This window comes from Theobroma cacao, chromosome 9 (genome assembly GCF_053813885.1).
Source record: "Theobroma cacao isolate CCN51 chromosome 9, ASM5381388v1, whole genome shotgun sequence".
Taxonomy (NCBI): domain Eukaryota; kingdom Viridiplantae; phylum Streptophyta; class Magnoliopsida; order Malvales; family Malvaceae; genus Theobroma; species Theobroma cacao.
The window spans coordinates 4,182,995-4,193,134 of NC_142647.1; the positions used below are offsets into that span (position 1 = coordinate 4,182,995).

Genomic DNA, 10,140 nt, shown 5'->3' on the forward strand with positions numbered 1-10,140 from the left:
ATAGTATTAATATAACATTAATATAGAGAATAAAAAATACCATGTGACCATATGATTATATTACATCATTATCTATAATAATATATTAACATGTCACATCAATACTACATAACAAATAAATAACGTTGTAATTAACAACAAAAAGACTTATTTTGCTTAAAATAAGAATACAATAATTTGATTGAAAGTAATAAAAAATTATTTAATTTTTGTTAAATAATTTAAAATTTTTTTAAACATTATGCATCTTTTTAATATATATGCGAATTCTTTGAAATTAATCTAGACTGCATAAGACAAGAAACTATAATGTCAATTTTTCTTCATGGATTTCATATTCTTGTCAAAAGCTTGAGATTGTAACTATCAATTTGAAAATATCAAATTCTAATTATTGTGATGTATGAAATGATGAGCAGGTGGAATAAGGCATGTTACTGATCCCACCATGATAGCTTTGCATGTGTATCACGTACAAATTAACCACATGCAAATGCAATGCAACCCTCTTGCCCATTCACATGCACATAGGACCCAACCCATCAACTCAAACTCTTATTCCCTCCGCTACGTTTGTATTGCCGCTTTCTAGGAAAAAATGACCATTGCCTCCATTTAAATCATCGATTTTCTTTTTCCCCAAGTGTTCACTGTCACATACACTTACTCAAATTTGGTAATATACTATTTTTTCTTTGCAACAAATATGTACATTTTAGACTTAATTAATTAAGACCCTTTTTGGGAATCAAGGAGGAAACCTTTTCTGATATTTGATTTATTGATTCTTTTTCCAGGTGTCCCAGAAAAGAACAAGGAAGCTGTAAGTAACTGCGCGTCATCAGTTGGTACCCAAAGCAGCATTTGGTACCAAAGCTAACTCACGGCGGCGTTTTTCAAGTTCTTCAGCTAACTTACAAATTATAAGTAACTGCCCTTGTTGGGTTCAGTGCTTTTTCTTCAACCTGTCTGGTAAGCCTTCAAAGATTGGAGATTCTATTCCTCTCTCTCTTTCTCTTCTTACACTGTTCAATACCATTGCCTGCGTATTCATTTTTTCCATTCCAAGTCATGGAGTAGTTGTTGCCTGAATGCCTACATTGGTTTCATTTATTTGTTATATTTCTATTTGAGGGTCTGCAGATGTTGTTTTTGCTTATTTCTTGTTCTGTTTATTACTGCTCCTTTGCAAATAGGGGTAACTGTTTTCAGAATGGCTTTCTCTTATTGATATCCTTTTGTCTTTGTTTTATTTACTTTAAAAATTCTGGCTTGCACCTGTTATTGTGGTTTTTGGATTAAAAAGGAGGCATTTTACAATGCTGATATACAATGTTGGATGTTTTGCGGTTGAGCAATTTTTGTTTGCTTGGCTGAAATGGTAGCAAACACAACATCATCATGTTAAAAATTGTTAAAAAAGCAATGGGTTTATTGATTTTAATGAATTCTAATCAGTCACCATTCTTAAGAAGTCAAGAAGATGCTCATTGTTTAATTGTCGTTTTACTTTTTCCCTTTTTCTTTTATTTCAGGTAGAGCGCAAAGCGGCAGAGTTCTCTCTAGTTTGGCTATATTAGGTGATGTTAACTTCATGATTCATCTTAATAATGACACCGGTGTTCTCTTTTGAATTCAAATGTCTATCACAGCAGCACTACCAGTGGACTTAATTTCAATTTCAGATCATGATATCTATTATTTGAAGTATGATGCTTTAAATTTACTCTTATGAAAAAATGAAACATCACAAGAACTCAGAAGAATTTTTATGCTTGTTTTGTGTTGCTAGATAAATGATTCCTGACACACTGGTTTATCGTTTTACTTACAAAATTCGAAATGGTTTTGTGACTTCCTGGGAGTTATTGCTTTCATTGCAGGAAGCTACTGATAATTGTAATGATTGAATGAATCAAGGAGACAAAGGATTGGCAAATTGCAGGTGAGCCATTGTAGCAGGATATCTATCATGTCAAATGATTATGTGAAAGTTCAAAGGAGACCACCTATGGAGCTCTTAACATGCCCCCTTTGTTCCAACCTTTATAGGGAAGCAACTACTGTATGTGTCTGCCTTCATTCATGTAAGTTTTGACCACAGTTTGCTTTTTCCAATGGCTGCAATGCTCTCACTATTTGGTATCTGAAATTACTCATTTAGAAAATTTGTTTACATCCTTCCAACTCTGGGTTTTAAAAGCCTTACCACTTGTGAAGAAAATTCAGTTCTATGCATGGTCTTGGACTTAAGCAATCCTCCAAAACTTAGCTCAACCATTTAAAGCAGCAGAACCTTGAGTTTATTATACATGAATCAAATGAATCAAAGATGTTTGTTGAGTTAGTATCCAGAAACTACTTTACAACCTCTTGTCAAAACAACTGGAAAATACTCTTCTTTTAGATTTTCGGTTTCTTTTTCCTCCACTAATTTGGAATATATCTAAAAACACCCAGTGCTTGCAATTGCAAATGTGGTTCCTAGATATCTCCTTTCCCATCCCTTCTTAAGATGGCTTCTATTTCAGAGGTGTCTGTTCGTCTGAGGACAACTATATTCCTACTTTCAAACTGCTCATTGAACAGTACGCATCTATATTGGATATGAATGGACTGAATTTATAACTATTGGACTATGCTGTTTAAGCTTAAGGTCGAGAAATTCAAATGAAAAAGGTGCGCTACTGAAACTCTTGTCAAATTTCCTGAAAATGAAGGATACTCATAATGTGGTGGTAGAGTTTCTTTTTTTTTTTTTTGGCCAAAATGTGCTGGTACAGTTGATATTTCTAATTACGTTACATTGAATTAAACTTTGTCCTGCAGTTTGCAGACAATGTAAATATCAAAAACTTGAGGAGGACAACAGAAACCATTGTCCAGTGTGCAATGCCTATCTTGGTTCCTTTCCCGAGGAGCTGTTAAGGTAAATTCAAGTCTTTTATTTTATTTCTTTGCAGCTTGTTTGTTATACATTAGCTAAAACAACATTACATTAGACATACATACATAAGTGCATCTCTCTTTCCTTTTTTGGTACATGGTTCCAGATTATCATTTTACAGTCCATTTACTAAGCTTGAACAAAACATGGAGTTGTCCTATGTTACTTATGTTGAATTAATTGCATTTGTCCTCTCTTTATTGTTTTCATCTTGCTGTTTTATTATGCTAGGGTCCTTGTCCCTTGATATTACTGGCATCCATGTTCTTTTACAGAAATGACCATAACTCGCGGGAACTTGTAATGCAAATTTTCCCCCTCGGAAAAACAAGTGGAGAGGAGAGTTCAGAAGCTTCTTCTGTTAAAATTAAAAATGCAGAAACTGCTGCACCTACTTTAACTGAAGCAAATATACAGCGTCAAGATTTCAGCATGCCAAGAGAAGCCAAGAGAATTCATGATGACCGAGATGTTACTAGATATAATCTTCATTTGAACGAAACACCAAATGGGAGGTCAAATCATTCTGTAAATGCCATCAAGAAGCAGGTATCATTCTTCTAAGACATATTGTCTCTTGACACTAAAACAGTTTTTATGCATCTCAAAGTATTTTGTGTTCCATGAGTATTCTTTTTCTTCTACTCTTTCTTTTTTTTTTTTTTTTATCAGAATCAATTAACAGAGATGGAAATGCCTCAAATTGCTTATGTTTCATCTGAACCTATAGCTCATGCATTTTTTCTAAAAAAATCAAAGAAAGGAGGTCCATGCTGGGAATATCTGGCAGGTCATGAAGAAGGTGAAACTTACAAGTCTATCTTGAATGAAACCAAGGGTCATGCACAAGTGAAAAGGAGAAGAAGGACAAAGAGAAAGCCTTGCAAGTTTCTGACTGGCCAAAGAGAGGATGGTTCAATGATTTGGACTGAGAAAGAGATGCCAAAACCTGGTGCTAGTGATCTTGGAAAGTCCATTAATTCAGGGAAACAATTTGGTGGAACTTTATCTTTAAAGGAGCTTCCTGGTTATTCTTCACGCCCTGTCTGGTTTTGTCTGCTTGCATGTCAAGAAAAGTAAGGAAACATTTGATGACCAAGTCTTTTCATAGTTTTTCTCGCTCAGAGTTAAAAGTTTTCTTCTACTCTCTTTCAGGAAAGGCATGGCATTGCCTCAGATACCAAAACCCTTTATTAGTACCAGGTAAGTAAAGTGTATTTGCAGGAACACAGTAAATGAGGAATATTACATACAAAAAAAAAATTCATGCTCATTTAAAAGGTCTTTGGTCTTGTCATTGGAAATGGTTTTTAAAATGTCCAGTCAGACTTCTTGTATGGGATGTTAGGGTGACTAATGAAGAAGATTTACTTGCCTTGCAAATGTAAATCTCGATGAATAGTGATAACTCCGGAAGGCTTAGTGAAAATAAAGAAGGCAGTTATCATAAGCATGATTCATATCAAATGAAGGCTGTTAATGATGACCAGCAATAAAATTGCGACTGTACTGGTAGAACTCTGTTGCATTATTTCATGGCTTCCTTAGCCAAAACTTATCCAAAATTGTAGTTCCTGTCAACTTACATTTGATGTTAATGGGGATGGCGGATTGCCTATTAATTTGTCAATTATTGTTGATTCATAATTTTTGTGATTTTTAAAGCGGGATCAGAATTTCTGCAATTATTTCAGGGACGGAGACCTAGCAGTATCCTTTGTGAACAAGTACCTCGCTAGGAAGCTAAACCTCAAACATGAATCTGAGGTATTGTTGTATTCCCGTGCTGATTTACGTTCAATAATTGTGATTTTTCATACTGTCACTCAAAAGGTCAGTCATCGTAACACTAATCTTGTATAAGAGTAGGCTGGAGATTTAGGATTGTCGAGTGATAGCAACTCTGATAGAAGCTCCTAAAATGATTGCAATAAGACAATTTCAGCAGCAGGACAGTCCAAGATATGTGACTATGATAATAATTTTATAGTTGGATTGAGATTACTCAGTTCAACATCCACGAACTCGAAGCAAAGAATAGGTTATATAGTTGTCCTGCTTAGTCGCTGATCAGTCCTAGTTATCGTGCAGATTTGCAGGTATAATAATAGCCGGTTAGATAGACTATTGATTTGATTGTCAAATAGGACAAAAAGGGTTAGGGGTGGGCGCAAAGTGGGGGACACACATTATTTTTCTCCATCAAAATATAATTTAGGCAACATGCTTTTATGCAGGTGGAAGTCATGTGTTTAGGTCACTCATTGGTCCCAACATTAACGCTTAACAACCTGATAGACATATGGGTAGATGCCGTATCGAATATGGGACCAATGTCGGTTAACTGTAATGCAGACAATGGTAATGGCGGAAACTTTGTGATGGAATTAACATATAGAAGAACCAAGAAGCAGAGAGCGCTGCAGTCAAATTTGGATTTGATGGAACCGTGATATCCTCCACCAGCGGATGCTTTTCTTGTTGCTGATGACCATTTCAGATTATCCAGTGTGGTAAATTGGTAATTTTCATAAAACAGAAATATCTGAAATGGATGCTGTGAATTGAAAGAAGGATTCCAAGTCCCGACCTTGCTACAGGAGCGTGATATCTCCTTATTGTACCTAGAATACAACTGTTTCAATCAATCATATTTGTCGTTTTTGTTCATTATTGCGTGTTGATTTCACTAGTTTTGGCCGACTGATATCAACTCAGGTCATCTTAATAATTGCAAACTCAGTCCTAACGACAAGGAAGTTTGTTGTACAATGAACTTGTCCACCGTAAGTTTCATTCAGCTCATTTCCTCTACATTTAAATCTAGGAAATGGTTGAGATCAGTCCATTCTTACAATTGATCATGACTATTCATAGCATTCTACTCTTCAGTTTCACTTCTGTCTATGCTTGTCTTCTGGTGACAATTTTGATAAAATATATGAACCATGAGAAATTATTTAATTCCTGCGCTAGCAATATCAAGGATAGGGTAGATCCAGAATTAAAACCTCGACACGAGTTGAAGAAACATGAATATTGCAAGTTTTTTAATTACCGAAAGATGGAGTCTGTATGGACCTGATTCTTCTTATTATTATTATTATTGTTCAACACCAGAAATGCAACCAGATTTAACATCAATTCTAAAACGAGGAAGAAGGAAACTGATTACAATAGCAAAACTGAAACTTGGTTGGCTGCAAAGCTTGGTCATTCATGCAGCAGCTGCTCCCTGCAGCTCCTTCACTTTTGCGATATATTCTGTCATTGCTTCTTCTTTGGTCTTCCCTGTATAACATACATTCAGCATTTCTTAGATTAAGATAAGATTAAGGATACCATGCACGTCATTTGTCTTTTTTTTTTTTTTGTCCATTTCTATACCTTCAACTGCTTTCCATGCATCCCATTTAGCCCTGTCTGTGGGGCTGAAAATTCCCGGACGGTCTGCAAGGTGAATAATGATATAGTACACCTATCAGGCAACACTCGGCAACAGCAACCAGAGAGAGGATGGAATGAGATTTACATACCGGTATTAACATTCCCCACTGTTGCTTGCTTGTAAAGCCCATATAAAATCAGTTTGTCTGCATCTTTCGTTGTCGGAGGTAAGGCCTTAGCCTTGTCAGCAGACTCTTTAAACTCCTCCTATACCACATATTTTTGTGTAGAAAAAGCAACCTTGTTAGAAATGGGACTTGACAGCAATGAGAAGGAGAATATAAGTAAAAAGAAAATGAAAAATCAGCCCTCAGGTGGAAGAGAAGGAAAAGATAATGCTACCTGCAATGCCATGTTTCGTTGTGGACTGTCTATTGCCTGGAAGGTGTAGACGACCTTTCTCAAGCCAACATGAAGCTTAGCTGCTATAAATGGCAAAATGGGCCCTGAGTGGCGGGATTAACAAGGAAAATCTTTCTTGTAGAAATGATCATGCAACAGACTTAAGAGCGTATAAATGTAGATGAACACAAGAAAGAACATGGTATTCCCTTCTAGTTTTGCCACGTGGAACCCGAAATTTATGGACCACATGTAAATTGACTAGGTCTACTTGCTCCTTGCCTCCTCTTTAATAGTAGTAACAGTTTTGTCAAGAATAAATGTCATGGTCCCAATCGAAGGAACATAATCATCCTTCTCCTCTGATTTATCCACCATGAATTTTTATTCGGGTGAAATATAAAAATTGAAGGTTATGAAGGTGAAGTAAAACTCTGGCAACCGAAAGGGTGAAATGAAAACACAGCAGAGTTGGGAATTCCTAGATTTTCATTTGATGAATTGACCAAACACATTTACACAGGGCAAACTGAACAAAAGTATGGCAGAGTGAACAAAATCCAACCCAAATACTGTCGGATGGAGAACCGTATTGGCAATAAGTGGCGTCACATTTTCTGGTCACGAAGCTGCTCCCATCTTGGGGCTCATCCTCGCCCACTTGCTCTCTTTCGTCACATTCAATTTTTTAATTTTCTTTCCCAGACTTCACCACAATCCCCACGTGGGAGCCCACTTGCATTCAAATGCTTGTCCTTTCAGTACCAGTTGCTATACTCTAGATTATCACCACTTCCATGATTTTTACTGCAAGGACATGTGGGTTTTTTTAGGAAATGAAAACGTGTATGGGTTAATAATGGGGAATAATAAAATAAGAGCAACTTTAATGGTGGCAACTGAAACAATTGCCGTCAAATTGTCTCCCACACAGGCAACCTACCATGGAGATTACAGATAATCATTGAAATCATTGGGGTTTTAAATTGTGATTAAACAATTTCAAACAACCACACCAGATCAAAACATAGGGCATTTGGGACCTGTTAGCTGCCTCCCGAATCGTGCGTATCGTGCACGGCCGCGTACTGTATTATGCTTTTCTTTTCTTTATTTTTTTTTCTAAAGCCACGAAGCAACCAAGAAAGGGAAACGGCTTTGTTCTAAGAACCCTATGGCCCGGATAGATTCTCCTTGCTTTATTAAAATTTACCCTGAGTTTAGTCCCGATCGCTTTATTAATAATAGGACTGGCCCATGATTCCTACGATAAGTCAATTTTGATGGGTTTATGTCGTTTAATATTTTGTTGACTTATAACATAATTGTTCATTTTTTAAGATTGATGAATGCATGAGCCGTATGACAGCCAAGAATTTTTAAATATTAATTACTCATTAGTACTAAGCTTTGTATTGTCAAATTTTAATTTCATGCTTAGCTAATTCATTGTATCAAAGTAGTATTTATCGGTTTATGCGGTGCATTAACATCACTGCCAACTTTGTTGTGCTTCCAATTCAGTCCTTAGACGGTGTATTTATCCAATAAGACAAGCTATTTGCGTCAATTATTAACTAGAAAAAAAAATAATTGGTTGAGGTTGACCCATTGGATTTCTGTTGGCCCGAATTAAATTTAAGTATACAGTAACTTTTTTTTTTTTCTTCTGTTCGGGATTTACAAAGAAGGCTTTTCCATTAACAGGTCATAAGTAAAACCTCTTATCTTAATAGGGGTGATTGACAAAAATCACATTCAATTGTAAGTAGTACGAATAAACCTAACCTTTCATGTTCAACAGGAAGTTGGTCACAAATTGGGATATTTTTGGCAAATTACTTTGTGCTTTTTGAACACACCAGGGTGAGTCTTGATTTTATGTCAAACACTTCAAAATTTTAAAATATTAAAAAGGAACAGGAAAATGAAGAAAAACTAAACAAATACATATATATAAACAAGTAAGAAGATTTCATGTCTTACTCCATGATCCATAGGTAAATTCGTGTTGGATTGCAACCTGTAGTTTAAGAGTGTATACCAAAATGTCTCTCTCCTTTATAGTAGTAGATTGAATGTAACATTAACATTCTTTAAAGCAATATATTCGTATTTTTAAATATATTTAGAAAATGAAGATTTGAATTTTATTATTTTTTAAATAAAATTATATTTTAATCAATAAGTGAAATGTTTGTACGTGATATACCCGTGATATTAAATTACTATAATTATGCCTTTATCATAAAATCATTCATATTTCCCTTATTATAGTTCACTGCTTGACCATAATTTGTTTTCTCCTTCTTTGTTTAGTTTAAAATTATAAATAATAATATGTTTACAGTTCAACATGTGGTTTAATAATAATAATAATAATATATTTTTAAAAAATAATTTCAAATTTTATATACAGAGATATAGGTAAAGTGAGTTAGTAGCCATAAATGCTGGAATGATGACAGAGGGGACGAGGCAAATGTAAGTGCGTCCGTATTTCGTGAATGAGGCCGGAGGCGCAAAAACATCAGCGTTGGATTTCGTGTCCCCCTATAATTTTATAATCTTTATCCTCCCTTCTCCTTTTTTTTTTTTTTACTACTCCTAATAGGGCGTGATGGAGCTGTGGGACCCTTCCCTTAGCATGGCCCCACCACCAGCTGAAAAACAACCAATTTATGGGCTTTGGCTCGGGAATCTGGATAGACTCGGATACGAACCTCTAGATCTCCCGAGCCTCACCTGACACGCGTCTGTCTTTGATTCGCTCAGAACAGTTGTTCGTAAGATTTTATTGTTGGGCATTTTAAATTGTATCGAACTTCCCATTCTCGGCCGAAACGAAGATCCGCGGGCGGACTTGGGGCAGGCCTATACCATTATGCCACGCCCCACCCAACCTCTTTTACATCGCTAAATACACGTACGTCGCCCTTCACATTCCTTTTCTAACGTTGAAATTTTAGTTTAAATTGGTTGATATTTATTAGTAATAGTGAAATCGTTTTCATCATTTGGCGGAATGGTTCTAAATGTCGATCTTTTCAATTTATCCTACCCTGTATTGAATGCTTGGAATAATAAATCTTCCTTGACAACTACAAACCAACGTTTCATGACTTTTCCTTTCAGTAGTTTCCACGAACAACAATACCAATTTCTTTCTATATACTTGTTATTCATTAGGTTGTATGTTGGTCACGATTCATTACTTTCTTATGATTTATGATGTGAAGTTGAATTATTATTATTATTATAAGTAAGCTCGTGTTATAAGATTATATGAATATTTCACAATTATAAATAAATTAATAATCAAATATCTTAGATATAGAATCATTAATTCATTAAAAAATAAATAAAAAAAGTCAACACAAAAATTTGAGAAATATCAAGTCATA

At 35.3% G+C, this 10,140-nt stretch overlaps 2 protein-coding genes across 2 annotated transcripts; one reads left to right on the forward strand and one right to left on the reverse strand.

Moving 5' to 3' along the window:
* The first annotated feature begins 2,515 nt into the window (after positions 1–2,515).
* LOC18588310 (E3 ubiquitin protein ligase DRIP1-like) lies at positions 2,516–5,400 on the forward strand. The gene is made up of 7 exons (XM_088810369.1): positions 2,516–2,588; positions 2,830–2,929; positions 3,223–3,496; positions 3,620–3,996; positions 4,103–4,150; positions 4,642–4,780; positions 5,185–5,400. The coding sequence occupies exons 1-7, from the start codon at positions 2,516–2,518 to the stop codon at positions 5,398–5,400; spliced, it is 1,227 nt and encodes a 408-aa protein (XP_088666495.1).
* A 623-nt stretch (positions 5,401–6,023) lies between these two features.
* LOC18588311 (acyl-CoA-binding domain-containing protein 3-like) lies at positions 6,024–6,869 on the reverse strand. The gene is made up of 4 exons (XM_018127076.2): positions 6,737–6,869; positions 6,484–6,601; positions 6,335–6,397; positions 6,024–6,238 (listed from the first exon to the last, which is right to left on the reverse strand). Exons 1-4 carry the CDS (start codon positions 6,746–6,748, stop codon positions 6,165–6,167), a joined length of 267 nt encoding a protein of 88 aa, XP_017982565.1. The 5' UTR covers positions 6,749–6,869; the 3' UTR covers positions 6,024–6,164.
* Between the last annotated feature and the right edge of the window lie 3,271 nt (positions 6,870–10,140).

Coding starts and splice junctions, on each gene's coding strand:
- LOC18588310 (XM_088810369.1), top strand. CDS start 2,516: ATGGCTTCTATTTCAGAGGTGTCTGTTCGTCTGAGGACAACTATATTC. Junction 3,497..3,619: donor TAAATGCCATCAAGAAGCAG/GTATCATTCTTC, acceptor TTTTTTTATCAG/AATCAATTAACAGAGATGGA. Junction 3,997..4,102: donor TATTCTTCACGCCCTGTCTG/GTTTTGTCTGCT, acceptor ACTCTCTTTCAG/GAAAGGCATGGCATTGCCTC.
- LOC18588311 (XM_018127076.2), bottom strand. Junction 6,398..6,483: donor AGTGGGGAATGTTAATACCG/GTATGTAAATCT, acceptor TTCACCTTGCAG/ACCGTCCGGGAATTTTCAGC. Junction 6,239..6,334: donor TGCATGGAAAGCAGTTGAAG/GTATAGAAATGG, acceptor TATGTTATACAG/GGAAGACCAAAGAAGAAGCA.